The sequence below is a fragment of the Crotalus tigris genome, unplaced genomic scaffold (genome assembly GCF_016545835.1).
Source record: "Crotalus tigris isolate CLP2741 ecotype Arizona unplaced genomic scaffold, ASM1654583v1 scf7180000020377.207858, whole genome shotgun sequence".
Lineage (NCBI taxonomy): Eukaryota > Metazoa > Chordata > Lepidosauria > Squamata > Viperidae > Crotalus > Crotalus tigris.
This window is the reverse complement of record NW_024097997.1, coordinates 60,962-78,526: the sequence shown is the minus strand read 5'-3', so window position 1 is coordinate 78,526 and position 17,565 is coordinate 60,962. Positions and strand designations below refer to the sequence as shown.

The window sequence follows — 17,565 nt, the reverse complement described above, 5'->3', positions numbered from 1 at the left end:
CAGACCATTAACTGAATTGTATGTATACTTAGAGTAATTAAATGGAGCAATATTTGCCAAAAATTGACAGTTTGGCCAAAAGGTCTTTGACAACATCATGAAAGTTACTTCATTCAATTAGTACAAGATCCATTACTGTCTGTGATTCTATTCTGAGTTTGTATGGTAAACAGGATATTTTTGAGATTTTATTTTTGCATATGTATGTGATAAATTACCATAGATATATGATAAAAACATTTCCTATTTATGTCTGTATTATTTGAGGTTACAGCTCAATCATTTTTTAAAGTTAATAAAAAGGTAAAAGTAATATTAACATTATATCTCTGTATCTCTACATTTATATATTCCCCTTCAAACCAGATAGGTCAATATTATAGAAATGAGATATGATTTCTCCAGGATTATGGTTCTGAAGCTTTGAAAAAGTTTGCTAGAAATGAATTAACATCTTGCCCATATGTAGACTGTAACACAATGAATCTCCTTGTGTGAAAAGAATATCTATGTTGCATGACTTCTTAGTATACATAATGTATATGCTTCCCATTGTCTTCTATCATGTTTTAGGTAGATTGATAGCAACCAATGAATTAATCTTCTCTATTGAAGTTATGCAATGGTTAAGATACAACTTTCCTTAGGATGGGATTCAACCACAGTTCTCTGGTGTCCAATTGTAATATTGATTTCTTTGGGCTGCTCAGATTCATACAGAAACACCTGGCACCAGTAAGATAGTTTTGGGGTAAGAAATTATTTGCCTCCTAAAGAAACCAAGTAAGAAATTAGTGGAATAATCTGTAGATTCCTCAGCTTTAGTTCTGAAGAGCGTATAAACTTTTTCACAGCAGAATGAAAATAGTCAAAAAGAAAAGGAAGTAAAAACAAAATTCCAGTGAATTTTTATTTTTTATGGTCATAGAAAGATATACAAGACAAACCTCTTTGAATATAGGATAGGCTGGGTCTTGAAATGAATATTTTTCTGGACAGAGATTTTTTTTTGTTATTTGTCATATTTTTTTCCCTTGACAATAACTTAAGGGGCAGTCAGATAATGTGTGTATTGCTCTTTTGTACTGTTACTCCAGTGACCTGACAATGCTAACCACACTTAGTATCTATTCTTTCTTTGTAACATTTCATTATCTTGCTGGGACTTCTGTTGTTAGGAAAATTTGCCTGGAGCCAGAATAAGTGGAGGCCTTTCCAATTTGTCTTTCTCCTTCCGAGGAATGGATGCTATTCGAGAAGCAATGCATGGTGTTTTTCTTTTCCATGCAATTAAGGTAATCTGATGGTTTGGGCAAAATAGTTTGTGATTGAAAAATACTGTTGTAGAAGAAGCTATAATATCCATTGGTGTGTTTTTTTTTCCCTTTTGTTTGTTCTCAGCATGGAATGGACATGGGGATTGTGAATGCAGGAAATCTTCCAGTATATGATGATATCCAAAAGGAACTTTTACAGTTGTGTGAAGATTTGATTTGGAATAAAGACCCAGATGCAACAGAAAAGCTTCTGCATTACGCTCAGGTTATATTTTGCCTAAATTATTTTTAATACGCACGACTTAACTTTTAAACATGGATGCTGAAAGCCTGAAGAATTGCTTTGTGAATTATTCTTAAGTGACTTGGTTTGTTTACTTGGATGTAACCACAAATGTCCCCTTGCTTCTCCCTCTTCCTTAAAGCACCTTGTATCAAATCATGCTGGGCTTGGGTGATTCTGGGAAAAAATATTGACCTTTTTTGTCTTTCCCAAAGAAAAAAAAAAGTAGAATTGTAGTTTACGAAAATACATAGATAAGCATCACAAGAAATGTATTTTTGCTTCAGAGTTTGAATTAAAACATAGTGGCATTTATTTAATTAGAATTAGTATGAATTAAAACACACTGGCATAATTTACTTAATTATTAAAACAACAAAGGAAAAATAAGAGAAAATATAAAACGCAACAAAAACCCAGGACAATTATAGTTAATAACAAAATATGGTGTTCGTTATAAATGTGCAAACATGTGAAATCTTTCTTAGTAAGATGCATGCTAATTTGTTATGTCCCAGAGTTGAAATGCACAAATTCATGTCCAACTGTAACAACAATGGTCCAGTAATCTTTCTGCATGCCAACATCTTCAAAAGCCACAGCCTTCTGAATCTCCAGCTGTGCATACTTGAAATATACATCTGTAGGGAGATCCTATTGTTCTTTGTGTGGAACTTTAAAATGTTGGGATTTTTAATAAAGAGCAGCAAGTCACAAAGATGTGAGAGAAGGGGAAGGGATGGAATGGTTGGAAAACACAGCACTACTGTCTTTTGGGGGGGAGGATATTCATTTGTGGCCCACCTTACAGGTGTACAAAACCTGGGTTTGTTTTGTCCTTATACTCAAGCAGATTCAAACATAAGGGAAGGTTATTTCAGGAACCACCTCCCCCTATGCCTGAAGAGAAAAATTTTCAATCAGTGTGTGCTACCTGTTCTAACATATGCCGATGAAACATAGACACTAGCCTCACAATCGATACAAAAGCTACGAGTGGTGCAAAGAATCATGGAAAGATAAATGCTCAGCATTACAAGACAAGATAGAAAGACCCGCACATGGATTAGAGAACAAATGAAACTATACGATATCATCAAGAGAGTAAAAGAATTGAAATGGAGATGGGCTGGTCACATAGCAAGAAGAACTGATGGCAGGTGGACCAAGGCAATGGATTCCACTTGATAAAAAGCGTCCACAAAGGAAACCTAAAACAAGATGGATCAATGACATCAGCAAGTACTACAGGCCCAACTGGCAAAAGAAAGCTCAGGACTGTATTGGTTGGAAACATGTGGAAGAGGCCTCCGTCCTGCAGTGGACAGACAATGGCTAAAATGATGATGATGATGATGATGACTCAAGCAGGTAGTATGGGTAGCCCTCGACTTCCAACTGTAATTGAGCCTGCAATTTCAGTCATAAGTCATGAGGGTCATAATGCGGGTCGTCACGGTAACCACAGCCGAATGTATGATCTTTTTTGCAGCAGTTGTTAAGTGAACATGGTGGTCACTAATTGAATATAACAGTCATTAAGGAAATCCATTGTTTGTTTTGCGGTGTTTTCTTTCTGGAAAGTATAAGTAAATGTCACTTTGTGAAGAAAATGATGTAAATCATGGTCCTGTAAATGTGGGTTGGTTGCTGAGAGCCCAAAATATGGTCATGTGACTATAGACAGGGACACCTGATGTAAGTCCTGTTTTTGGGGGGGGGGGTCCGTCATAACTTCAAGCAGTCACTAAGCGACAGGTTGTAAGTTGAGGATTGTAGGTTTTACTTTCATTCTACAAGGAAAATACTACGGGAAAGAGCAACTTTGCCAACATTACCATTTAAAATAACTAGCATTTGGAATCAGAATTTATTGGTTGACATAAACCACAGTACATTTCTATAATGTAAATAATAAAATATTTTAAGTGGAAAGTGACTGGGATAGTACTGCAGAGCAGAGTAGAAAGGAGTGGGTTGTTCTATTAAGCTGATGGGCACGTTCCAGTTCAGATCAGTATTTGATTCATTAGCTTTTCATTACGTGATACAACATAAGCGATCACCAAGAGGGACTGTACTAAAGCCAAGTTAAATTATTAGATTTTTAAAATAAAGTGTTGCTAGACTGGCTGGGGATACATTTAAATTATATTACCAGAAATAAAAATCCAAAGCTCCATTTTTTTGGCATTTTTATTTCTATTGAGGGAATATTTATATTTTCCTGTCATACCTCTTTTAGAAGCAAAAGCTTTCTGGAATCAATCAGCAGCCGTTCGTGTTCGGATGTGTAGAGTATCTTAGGCATATGCCATGATTATGTAAGACCAGAGGGCACTTGAAAGAGGGTAGGTCAGAATTTCATTAGACGTAAATTTTCTGGACACTGATCAATTTGATAATGCTTGTAGTCCAGAACACTCCAGCCTATACATTTCACTCACTGTCCTATGCAAGTAACTGTTTATCTGTATTCAAGTGTGAGATATGACAGATTGTGCCAAATCATCAGACACACATGCTAACCCTAAAGATCCAAAGCAGCTCTGCATTGATCTGCAAGAAGCTTCTTCTTTTTTTAAAAAAAAATATTAATTTTTTACAATAACATTCTTTAGTGCTTAGTAAACAGCGTGTTGTCTGGGCTCATGTTTAAAAAACAATAATAATTAATTTCTAGTCCATAATCAATATATTAATGATATATTTCTTTGATCTTCTCTTCATCCAATAGTATTCTCCTTTTGTCAAGATTAAGCAAATATTCTTAAAATTCAATACATATAAAGTTACGTAAATATAAATCTTTTTCTTGTGTTTATACAAACAACATCAGCATCTTATCAGTTTCTATTTCAATTGTGTTTATAAAAGTCATCTTGTTAGGTCACTACATGTCCTGTTTTCAAGATTTTTATTTAAGCTTAATTTCCCCTCTGTATGCACACCATTCTTATCAGTCATAATTTTCTCAAAAGTTAATAACCTTTAAATATGCAAACTTTTCATTCATGTGCACCATCCCAATATTTTTACATTTCATATATTACTATACTACTTATATATCTTATCTCTCTTGGTGTGAGACCCCTTTATATCCATAATTTATCTATTCTTTTAACTGTGTTCAAACAGGTATTTGATCATATAGTATTCCATCTGGTAAGTCGCATCAAATCTCTCAGATCTGATTTCCAAGTTAGTGTGTTTGACTTACCCAGGGATTTTTCCTGTATTTTTGTAAATGTTGGGAATAGAAAAAACAAGTTAGATAAGACATGTATTTTTTGTCTCCCAAACTTTAATGATTGTCCTGGTTGCTCTGTAGTCCATTTTTCCCAATCTGTTTTCTTGTCCTCAAATTTATTTTGTAGTCTTAAGGGATAAGTTATTTTTTCCAATTCTTGTGAATTTTTTTCCACTAGGATTAAATCATGTTTCCTTGTTTTGTTAAGTTCCATCTTTAAGTCTCTATTCTCAATTCTATATCCATTTATCTGTTTTATCTGCTCCTTCTCTGTTGTTGTTTTCTGGGATTTTTTTGTTGTTGTAAAGTTAACTTAGAAATAGATTGATTTATATTTTCAAAGTTATTTTGGATTTTTTGTGGTTTAAAGTCATTGTTGTTTGAATTAGTTGCAGTATACTATATATCTCCTCCTGTGAAGTACTTATGTTTTCTTGATATGTTCTTTCTACATGTCTCTGATCCATGATGGCCAAGAATTTGAGTTTTTCTCTTCCCTTCTTTTCTCTGCAAATAGCTTTAGAGTCCCAATTAAATAGATATTTGTAATCCAAATAGTTCAAAAAAGATTTTTTTCCTGAAATTTATAATTCTCTTTGTCTACAGCCCAGATTATTGTCTTTTTTTGTCACAGCTGTTCTTTGTTGTTAAAACTTTGAAGGTTACAAACACAGCTTAGCTTTTCGCAGCAGAGCAATAGAAGCTAACACGAGACATCAGCCATCAGCCAAATAGAAATTGCCAAATATTCCTTACGAACACAAAGCCCTCATTGCACAAATCCCAGAACTTCAAAGTCACAAAAGCACATAAGAATCCTTCCACTCTCCATCGCCTTCCCTCCTCCATGCCTCACCTCCAGTCATTGCTGCCTTTTTTCATTCCTCTTGGAGGGTGACCCCTCCCCCGCTGCATTTCTTGCCTGTTTGCTGCTGCCAGCACAGGTGGCTGCCACAGCAGTTGTAGATCGGCTCATGGCCAGCCTGCTTGATCTCCTCTCCCCACACCCTCCCCCTCCTTCTTCCCCTTTAGCAAAGCTTACTCTGCCTCCTCCCAAGGCTGCTGCTTTTTTTCTCCCTCTCCTGCCCAAACTGCCTCCTTTTATAGGTTCTCCTGTCTCTGCCCCCCCTCCTTTTTCATGGGAGAGGATGAGCCAGAAGTGAGCCTGGGGCCTTTGCAGCTCCAGAGGACTCTCTCACTGTAAGTCCTTGCCTGTGCTGGCTCTTTCCCTCCCCCACTACACTTGGCTAGGCAGGGCTGTGTACCACTTGCCACTCATTAATGTACCACAAGTGGTACATGTACCACCGGTTGAAAAGCCCTGACTTAAACCCATTTAGGGTCTCCAGGCAGGGCAAAATTAGCTGCGGGAGTGCAGAGAATCTGCAAGCCAAAGCCGGTCGCTACTGCACAAAACCAGAAATCTATAGTCCATTTTATTAGGTCTTCTTTCCAATCTTCAAGTTGATTTTGAGGTCCTGAAAAATAGGATATCTTTCATTTCCATTGTTGTGGCAAAACCTTGCAAGATTTCTTTTATTTGTACTAATTTGTAGTTCTTTTCCTCTATAGCGGTGGTTCTCAACCTGTGGGTCGGGACCCCATTTGGGGTCGAACGACCATTTCACAGGGGTTGCCAAACAACGCAGTCCGCCATTTTTTCCCCTTTTCCTTAGCTGTGCTACTCCCTTTTATTCTATTGGCTTCTGAAAGCCAATAGAATAGACTCTCTTGAATAGAATCTAATTCTATTGGCTTTCAAAAGCCAATAGGAATTGTCCAGGCTGTCTCTGCCCTGCTGAGCGCGCCAAAAGTCCCATTCTGCAGATGGTGCTGCACCAGTTGAGTAGTCCTCGACTTACGACCGGTTGAGTAGTCCTCGACTTACGACCAGTTGGGGGTCGCGGCATTAAAAATGTTGAGAACCACTGCTCTATAGCTTTCCTCTTTAGGTCACTATCCTCTGATTTGTATTCTGTTTGGTTTGTTTGTTCATTCTTTATCATCATTTTCTGAAAATTTTTTACTTGTATGTTTAAGTTGGAAATGTGCTCATTTATGCCATCAAAGGTTTTTTTAATCTCATCATGATTTGAAATCATTGTCATTTGAATCTGTTGCAGCATTGCATACATTTCCTCCTGGAAAGTATTTGCCTTGTCTTGAAGTGTTGCTTCTGCAGATCTCAGATTTCTGATCCAGGCTGGGGCCTTCAAAAGGGGATATTAGATGTAGTTTCCTGCCACTTTTAGATAGGTATGCAACTTTCATTTTATTTTCCCCTTCCAGATGTTCTTTCACTGGTATCATAGTCTCTGTGTTTAGCCTTTTAAACCAGCCAGTCTTAGAGTCCAAACAACAAAATCGTATGTAGTTCTTATCTTTATATATAGTTTTTTTTATAATCTAATGCATTTCCAATTGTCAAAGTACCACTTAGGGCAACATTTTATAACAGTTCTTCTGTTCAGGGGTCTTACAATTTATCTACCAGCCAAAGTTGCAGTACAGAATGTTTGACTATCCAGTAAAGTTCCCCCCTAGAAAATTAGCCAACAGTCAAAGTTTTTCTTTTTCTGCAGACAATTGTTGAGCTTAAAGATCACAATTCACTAAATATTTATAATCCCAGAAGGTCAGCAGTTTTTAAAACAAATATAGTTCTTAGTCTGTAGTAGGTGGCCCAGTATGTTTTCTTTCCTTGTTCCCAACTGTTTTCTATTTGGCTGAAGGTCACTAAGGTTCAAGGGAATAGATTATTCTTTGTTTCTGGGTGTCTTGCCAATTTCTGAGTCAGTGCTGCTGTTGTACTATACGCTAATCCTCTATTAGATGTCAGTAGTTATTCATTTTCCAACTTTTCAAACAAAGAATTATTGTTTTATAATTTCATCAAAAATCTTTCAGATGTAAAATCTTAACGGTTTTCTTAATTTTCAGATTTATCCATACTGTAATATTGCTAATTTCATTTCAGTATATTTCTTTCCCCTGTAAAAATTAAATTGCCGCTTCCATCTATGGAAGGGTGGGGGTATAGTCCCCTCCTCACTTTCGGAGGATTTCTTGCTTTGGGGATCTTTTCCAGGCAATCAATTGCAAAATAGAAGAGAGAAGATCGATATTCTCACTCAGTTCCAAGCACGCTGTTCACCGTTGTTCTGGTTCGTGCTTTTGGACTTCGGTTTCTGGTAGCTTGGGCTAGACACTGATGTGCAGCTAGCCTTTCTCCTGTCAGATTGGAGGGCTTCCCCCGGATCAAACGGATTGATTGTTCTGCGATTATAGGGGTGCCCCTCCTTCATCTCTCCGGGGCAACTTTTGACCCATTTAGGGTCCCCTAGCAGGGCGAAACCAGCCATGGGGTGTGGAGCTCTGCAATCTCTTGGCCGCGTCTCTACGAGGCGGAACTGGAAGTTTGCAAGAAGCTTCTTCTATGCAGCTAAATATAAGAAGTTGCCTCAACATGACCTTGATTTTAGGGGGGGTTCTTAATGATATAATGCTGAGGTAAAGAATCTTTCCACCCTGCCCTTTGCTTATTTTTTTATAGTATTTCTGAGGCTAGAAGATCATAATAAAGACATAAAATAAAGGAAGTGGCTAAATATATTGTATATTCAGTCAAAAATCTTATTGGAACTGAGGTGACACACTGAATATTCTGTTTATACAAAAACTGTATGTAGTTATCTAAGTGGCAGAATATAATTCTGGCAAATAAAACATACAGTTTGGGTCTTCATGTCAACTATACAAAGTAGACTAGAACAGGAAACTTGACTCCATAGAAAGGCTAGAACAATACTTTATTGAGCCTCTATACTTACATAGTCACTTCTGAATAATATCTGGTTTCCCAGGAGTTGCTCTCATAGTAGCTCTTGCCTGTTTCTCTGACTCCACACTTCACTTTAATAGAGGTGTAGACAGAATCTGAAATTTTGAATCAACAAAGAATCTGAAGAAGGCCATCTCTCTTTGACCCAACATCCCATTGATGATATGTCTCTTTAATGGTCTAAAACAGCAATTCTCAAAGTATGGTCTGGAACTTCTGGGGATCCCCAATATCCTTTCATGGGGCCCCTGAAGTCAAATAAATATTTTAAAAATTCTCAGTTTTAATTTCTAATGCAATAAATAACAATAGATATAACCTAAACAGACCAAAGCTCCTTGGGAACCCCAGTCATTTTTAAGAATGTAAAGGGGTCCTGAGACCAACATGTTTGAGAACCATTGGCCTAAAGATCCTCCAAGCTCTGGGGCAAAAGGTTTTATCTGATTGGGAAAGAAACCTTTTACATATGGAGTAATAGGTTAGAGTTCTCCACTTATATGAAGATAGTTTCAATATACAGTGGTGGGGGGCAAATGATTTCATTTTAACTTGTCTTAATCTCATTCCAGACCCATGCTCAAGGAGGAAAAAAAGTGGTGCAGACTGATGAATGGAGAAATGAATCTGTAGAAGAAAGACTGGAGTATGCCCTTGTTAAGGTGAATTTATCACCTGTTTGATGAGCTAAAATTTATTCTGTTGCCTCTTTGACTAGATTTAATCCTAAAGGGAAAAGTTGCTGGAGAGCACCAGTTCAAGTCTGTCATACTGTCAGGGTTCAGCTTTCCAGAATTTCTTGATGGATTGAGAAATAGAGTGTGCTTCCAATGGCCCATTTGGGATCTCAGTTGGCAGAACTTGTCTTGAAGAATAAAAATAAATGGCTATTCTCATTGATTTATATCTAGAAAAGTGTCCTTCAAGTTTGGCAACTTAAAATGGGTGGACTTCAACTCCCAGAATTCTGAAAATGCTGCCTGGCTGGGAGTGGAAATCCACATATCTTAAAGGCACCACGCTTGAAAAACATTGTGAACTTTCTTCACAGTCTTCAATTTAGAACCCCCTTCAAAGCATCAACACCTTGTAATGAAAAATGGAGGTTCAACTGAGGCAAGGCTATAACAATTTCTTGCTGCAGCTGGCTGGAAACCAGTTGCTGTTAATTGCACTTAGCAGATCAGAAGCTGCCAATATGAAAAGGGAAGTGTAATTTTGAATACTTCAAGAACAGTCTGTCTATTTTAAAATTTAATTCAGAGATCCTTTTCAGAATACCCACACTCAAAGTGAGATAATGAGGATGCCTCTTGCTGGTGAATGCTTTTCTCCTGTCCCTTTGCCAGGCTCCTTCAGGATTATTTTAGAAAGAGATTGAAAACACTGCCTCTTATGCTTTCAGCATGAATTAATATTACTAATATGTTTTATTTCTCTTGGTTTTTTTACGTTAAATATTCTATAGGTTTACTTTTAAATTCAGCTCTTAGTATAATTAGCCTATTTTAACACCCTTGAATTACTACAGTCTCTTTTTTGAAAGGTTATTCTTGAGGGCCCCAGTTTTTTAAAATGCAGTAGATAAATGATGCTTGTTGTGGGAAGATATAAACCATTTTAATGTCCAGATGGTTGTTTTTTTCTTCCAGGGCATTGAGAAATATGTGATTGAGGATACCGAAGAGGCTAGACAAAACAAAGAGAGGTATCCCAGACCCCTGAATATAATTGAGAGGCCGCTAATGAATGGCATGAAAATAGTTGGCGATCTTTTTGGAGCTGGCAAGATGTTTCTTCCTCAGGTAAAGAAGTTTCCATTAGCTTACCACAATTTAGTTATGTAATTAAACATTCCACCAATGCTTTATTTGGCTTGAGGGAGGATCACTGTCCAGTTTTTAGCGCTTCAGGATGTTGTAGTAGAATATAGGAGATTGCCTTACACCAAGCCAGACAGTTTGTCCATTTTAGCTCAGTACAGTTTACTCCTTAGATTCAACAACAATAGCCAAATCTCCTACACCTATCTCCATCCCTCTGGGCTCCCCACCTCTGGTGATCTTAGAAAAAGACGTGAAAGGTCTATTTCATACACAAAAGATCGGAAGAGCACTAGGCCCAGATGGAGTAACTCTTTCTTGCTTGAAAATCTGTGCTGAATAACTGATCCCCATCTTTACCCACATCTTTAAGAGAGCTGAAAGACTTCAGACCAGTCACTCTAACATCTGTAGTTATGAAGGCCTTCAAGAGGCCAGGCTGGCCCACTTGAAAATCATGGATCCGCTCTTAGATCCCTTGCAGTTTGCCTACCAAGCAAATACATCGGCAGATGATGCTGTCAGTATGATACTGCATCATCTTGCAACATTTTAATCCCCACTGACCTATGCATGGGTCCTTTTGTTGACTTTAGTTTAGCATTCAATAACATCATTCCAGAAACTCTTCACTCTAAACTGATTTAGCTACCTGTGCCTGTAACTGTAGGTGGATTACTAGTTTTTTTGACAAATAGGAAGCAACAGATGAAGCTAGGGAAAATCATATTGAGCACCCAACAATTAGCACAGGAACCCTTTAGGGCTGTGTGCTCTCTGCATTGCTCTTGTCTCTCTATAACAATCACTGCATCTCTAAGGATCTTTCTGTTAAAGTACTGAAGTTTGCAGATGATACAACAGTCTCATTCGAGGTGGAGATAAGTCTTCATACAGACAGAAAGTTGTACAACTGGCCCTGTGGCGCAGCTGGAACAATCTGGAGCTGAACACACAACTGTAAAGATGAGAGTGGATTTTAGGAGGAACCTTCCTATTCTACCAACTCTTACTATATTCAATAGCACAGCATCAGCAGTAGAATCCTTCAGATTTTGGGTTGTATAATTTCCCAGGATTTGAAATGAACATCTAACATTAGAACCATCATTAAAAAAAGCACAACAAAGAATGTTCTTCCTGCATCAACTCAGGAAGTTGAGACTGCTCCAGGAGCTGTTGATACAGTTCTACTGAGAAATGATTGAGTGTGTCATTTGTACTTCTATATCTGTCTGGTTTGGCACACAACTAAAGACAGGTGGAGACTCCAAATGATAATTAGGACTGCAGAAAAAACAATTGCAACCAGCCTGCCTTCCATAGAAGATCTGTACTGTATATTGTGCGGGTCAGAAGGAGAGCTGAGAAAATAACTAGAGATCTTTCACATCTTGGACATAATTTGTTTCAACTCCTCCCTTCAGGACACTGCTATAGTTTCAATTTGTCCCTTTGAGACACTGCTATTACATGCCAAAACAACTAAACACAGTGACAGTCTTTTCCCTTGTGCCATCACACTGCTGAACACCTAATCCTCACAGTACTGTCTTATGTCTAAGTATACATATTCACCCATGTTGTATGGCTGTAGTACAAACATGTCAAACATAAGGCCCGCAGGCCAGATGCGGCCCAGGGAGGGCCCAGATTTGGCCCCCTGGTGCTGCCCCAGCCCTGGCCCACCACAACCCAGCAGGGTGTCTTGGAGCACGTGCAGGAAACAGCCAGCCGAAACAGCGAGAGCTCAGTTGCTTTAGACCGCCTCTCCCCTCCCAGCTTAACCCCATCAGGCCCGGTCAGGAATGGAAGAGGAGGAGGTGGAGGAAGCCGAGGTATTACAAAAAAATAGAGCTTCCCCCATTCTTTCACCCCCCCCCTTTTTTAACTTCCTTCCACTCCGTTCAGGTGCAGCTGAGAAAAAGGAGGAAGAAGAGAAAACAGGAAGGGTGTGTGTGTGTGTGTGTGTGTGTGTGTGTGTGTGTGTGTGTGTGTGTGTAAAAGAGAGACAGAGACACAGAGAGAGCCAGGAGGGGAGGAGGAAGCCGAGGTTTTACAAAAAAGGAGAGCTTCCACTTTTCTCCCCCCTCCTCTTTTTTATTAACCTCTGTGTGTGTGGTGTGTGTGTGTGTGTGTGTGAGAGAGAGAGAGAGAGAGAGAAAGAGAGAGAGAGAGAGAGAGAGATTGAGCCAGCAGGGAGTTGCAGAGTAAGCAAACTTACAAAAAGGGGATCTCTCTCTCTCTGTCTCTCATACACATACACACATACATGGGAAGGTGGTGTGCAGGTGGCTAGAGAGCAAACTTGCAGATTATCTTTGTGGTCTATTCTTGTCTCTTCCCCTCCCTAAAATCCAGGCAATAATAAAACCCTTTGGATTGAATGGGAAGTTAGGAATTGGTTTGAGTTGAAATTAAAAGGCCAAGTCAACTCCCCCCCCAATTATTTTTTTAGAGACAAAAATACTTCCCTTCATCTGATCTTTTATAATTTAATCCAGCCTTACCCAAACTAATATATTTTGGGTGTCATGAACCATAGTTCCCATCATCCTGTGGCTATGCTGGCTAGAAATGCAATGCCTTATTTTCTCTGCAGTATGCGCCTAGGAGGCAGTAGGTCTGTGGGATTTAGCTGTATTTAAGCATTTGTTTCTTCTGCCTAATTTATTAAATCAACATCTAATTTGAAATTAAAAGTTTCTGAGAAATCCAGAGTGGTTTACAAGAAAACTCTCAAAGGCAGCTATTGTAAAGCATCACTTTGTTGTTGTTGTTGTTAATTGCGAAGTCGTGTCCGACCCATCGCGACCCCATGGACAACGTTCCTCCAGGTCTTCCTGTCCTCTACCATTTTCTGGAGTCCATTTAAGTTCACACCTACTGCTTCAGTGACTCCATCCAGCCATCTCATTCTCTGTCATCCCATTCTTCTATTGCCCTCAATCTTTCCCAGCATTAGGCCCTTCTCCAGTGAGTCCTTCCTTCTCATTAGGTGGCCAAAGTATTTGAGTTTCAACTTCAGGATCTGGCCTTCTAAAGAGCAGTCGGGGTTGATCTCTTCTAGGACTGACCGGTTTGAACGCCTTGCAGTCCAAGGGACTCGCAGGAGTCTTCTCCAGCACCATAGTTCAAAGGCCTCAATTCTTTGGCGCTCAGCCTTTCTTATGGTCCAACTTTCACAGCCATACATTGCAACTGGGAAAACCATGGCCTGGACTACACGCACTTTTGTTGGCAGGGTGATGTCTCTGCTTTTTAGAATGCTGTCTAGATTTGCCATAGCTTTCCTCCCCAGGAGCAAGCGTCTTTTAATTTCTTGGCTGCAGTCCCATCTGAGGTGATCTTGGAGCCCAGAAAAATAAAATCTGTCACTACCTCCATTTCTTCCCCATCTATTTGCCAGGAATTGAGAGGGCCGGATGCCATGATTTTGGTTTTCTTAATGTTGAGTTTCAAGCCAACTTTTACACTCTCCTTCTTCACCCACATCAAGAAGCTCTTTAGTTCCTCTTCACTTTCTGCTATTAGAGTGGTATCATCTGCATATCTTAGGTTGTTGATATTTCTCCCGGCAATCTTAATTCCAACTTTCGTTTCATCTAGCCCTGCCTTTCTCATAATGTGCTCTGCATATAAGTTAAATAGGCAGGGCGACAGTATACAGCCTTGCCGGACTCCTTTTCCAATTTTGAACCAATCAGTGGTTCCTTGTCCAGTTCTCACTGTTGCTTCTTGACCCGCATATAGGTTTCTCAAGAGACAAATAAGATGATCTGGTATTCCCATCTCTTTAAGAACTTGCCACAATTTGTTGTGATCCACACAATCAAAGGCTTTAGCATAGTCAATGAAGCAGAAGTAGATGTTTTTCTGGAACTCCCTAGCTTTCTCCATGATCCAGCGTATGTTGGCAATTTGATCTCTAGTTCCTCTGCCTCTTCGAAATCCTGCCTGTACTTCTGGTAGTTCTCAATCCACATACTGCTGGAGTCTAGCTTGTAGGATTTTAAGCACTGCTTAAAACAATATTAAAAGTATGTATTTTAAGAAAGAAAAATAGTAGTAGTAATTTACTAGTGCTGTTTGGCCATAAAATGTGTTGTTGTTTTACATATGCCTAGCTGAACAGTGTATTTGGAGCTGCCTCTAAATGGGTGAGGGTTGCACTGTTCATATTTTCCTTGGGAGAAAGTTCTATAATGGGGATGCTGTCTCTGAGAAGGCTCTGCTTGTGGCCACTGTTCTATAAACCACACCAAGGGGACCATCTGGTCTAAATGGATGGTAAATATAGATGATTAGGGGGCTGGAGACTAAAACATATGACAAATGTTTGTGGGAATTGGGTATGTCTAGCTTAGTGAAAAGGACTAGGGATGGTGACATGATAGCAGTGTTTCAGTATTTGATGGGCTGCCACAGAGGAAGGGGTCAACCTATTTTCCAAAGCATCAGAAGGCAAATAATAGATGGAAACTAATCAAGAAAAAAAGCAACCTAGAACTAAGGACTTGTGAAAACAACTAACCAGTGAAAAGGCTTGCCTTCAGAAGTTGTGGATGCTCCATCACTGGAAGCTTTTAGTAGAGACTCGATATTCCATTGTCTGGAATGGTATATGTCCCCTGCTTGAGCAGTAGCTTGGACTAAAGACCTCAAAGGTCTCTTCCAATTCTTATTCTTTGAGAGAAGTGCTGCTATATTCTCATGGTTCTTTCTCTGAATCTGAATATACAGGTAATTAAATCTGCTAGAGTTATGAAGAAAGCAGTGGGTCATCTTATCCCATTCATGGAGAAGGAAAGAGAAGAGTTACGTGCATTGTCTGGTAGCACAGAGGAAGAGGTGAGGCTGAAGCTTCAATCCTTGATTCTCTTAAATTAACTTTTGTTGTAGTTGCGTTATAGATTTTTGTGTGGGTCAGGAATTCATGGCACGTTATGGCAGCAACTTCTGCAATAAATAGATCCTCTTATATGAGCTCTCAGTCAGAGGAATGGGCAGCTGATTGGAAAACATAAAGTTGTCCATTTGATATTTTGCCAATAAAACAAACAGCAATAGTATGCTACATAAAGATCCATAATCATAAACTTGGTACTTAATTGGATGAATGCTCAAAAGACAAAAAAAATAAATAACAGTAGCAAGAACAGTTTTTGCCTCTATCTGTTGAGCTGAATTTTTCTCATAGTATCATTTTCAGTGATAAGAGTTTTCCACTGATTTGTCTATCTCCATTGTCAGCTTTGTTTTAGCGCCCCTTCTTCCCATTTGGTAGCTCTCCCCTTCATTTTATAAGCTAATTTTGGGGATTGCCTACCTATACAATTTCATACGGCCTCACTTCAAAATATTGTCACTCTAGAGAGTCCCAGTTAATCAGCACAGAAGAGTTGGATGAATCAGACCTTTTAGGATTCATGTCACTAAATGCATTAGTAAGTCTGTGCAATCCTATTACTCTCTTTATTGGCGTTTTCCTTTTTAAAAAAATCTGCAGTTTTTATTTTAAAAGCACTTTGTGGTTTTATGTATATAACACGATACAATTTTGAAGTTGAAAAATGGATTCTGGAGACATGCAAATTAGTTTGGGAGGTGTGAATCAGATTGGTTCACTTCCAAAGGCAGCAAACAAAATCCTTGGACTTCCATGCTCTTGTCTTGGGAAGCATCTGTCAAACTAATGTGTAGTTGTTCATTGGAAGCAGTCATGAGGCTGGAAGAAACCCGATGCTTTGTGCTGTAGCAGATTTCTTTCATTCCTAATAGGCATGAAAAAAATGAAATAGCAGCAGTTGTTCTTGTAGTTCAAGTTGTTGCGAAGGCTGGGTTGATTTAGGAACAAATTGTGAATTTTATGCTGTCTTTGGCATTTGGGAAGGGAGTGAAATGAGGTAAAGCAAAACGCTGAGTGAAAAACACAACAATCAAGAAGCTTACTAGCTTCAAGATGTATTTATTTAGCAGCCATGTGTTTATTTAAAAAGGGGGGAATGTGTTGTGAATCAGTATGGAATTAGGCCAGTCCTGTATCATTACTCACTAATAGTTGGTATATGCTACAGTCTTTTGGAAATTCTAAATGCTGCTATTCTAATGTGTGTGGGAATCTGCTGGCCTCTGAATATGAATTTTATCATTGTGATGCTTGCTGCTGTCCTATCTCAAAATGAGGTGCATATCTCCTGGCATAGAAGCTCTCCTGAGTGCAGTTACCTCCCAGAATACTCGCTATAGTGCCAGAAGAACAGCAAATATAGAACACTGGTTATTATCTTTCAAAATGGATGGCTTTGCTGCAGACTTGTGCCAGGATTGAAGAGGAAAGCTATTTAGACCTGTTCCCAATTAGTCTGCTTCAAATCATTTAATGTTAGAAATCATCTTGTTTTTATCCCAAAGATGTCTTATCAATAAATACAGTATATGCACTGGTCCACGCTGCAGCCTACTCTGAGCTTAGCCCATTTGTTTTTTTTCCCCATTCTCATCAGTTTTAGGATTCCCCTAGCAATTAGGCCTGTGATTATTGTTTGGCCATTCCACTGTGATTTTTTTCCCCCCTGGCTTGATTAAATGAGCATGCCCTTCAGCTCCAGTCATGCAGGTTTTCATGTGTGTAATGCATAATTATGCTGGATAGTGCAATACCTTGGCATATTCTGGATGTTCATTTCCCCCAAATTCTGCTACATTTTAAGAAGACAGAAAAAGTTAAGCATTATAGTAACACAGAAACCCTCAGGCATCAAAGCTTTTGTTTACATTAATGATGGATAACCACAAGGGGTATTAAGGTTGCAAGTCTTAATAATAATGTCTTAAAGCTTGAACACGAGAGCCCCATTTGAGCAAAACATGCCAATATTAGCAAAACTATGGTATGCTAAAGAAGCATAGATTGATTTGTGTGCCTCTGTTTTTTTAAAAAACTGGTTTCCCCAGCACTTTTTTCATAAGAAGAAACAAATTTAAAAACATGGATATGCCACTATCATGTATAGATTAATGACACTTTGCCTTGAAGAAATTAATATGTATAAACATTGATATGAAAATATTCACTGAATAAATCAGTA

The 17,565-nt window shown here is 38.7% G+C and overlaps 1 protein-coding gene across 2 annotated transcripts in view; it reads left to right on the top strand.

The window, feature by feature from the left end:
• Positions 1 to 17,565, top strand: part of MTR (5-methyltetrahydrofolate-homocysteine methyltransferase) — a 73,962-nt gene that overhangs the window by 35,507 nt on the left and 20,890 nt on the right. The window contains exons 17-21 of one of the 2 annotated variants that reach the window (XM_039366806.1): positions 1,179 to 1,295; positions 1,402 to 1,542; positions 9,224 to 9,313; positions 10,304 to 10,456; positions 15,218 to 15,325. In XM_039366806.1, coding sequence (XP_039222740.1) covers positions 1,179 to 1,295; positions 1,402 to 1,542; positions 9,224 to 9,313; positions 10,304 to 10,456; positions 15,218 to 15,325 — 609 coding nt within the window. The remainder of the gene's footprint in view (positions 1 to 1,178; positions 1,296 to 1,401; positions 1,543 to 9,223; positions 9,314 to 10,303; positions 10,457 to 15,217; positions 15,326 to 17,565) is intronic. The other variant, XM_039366807.1, reaches the window with a different exon arrangement.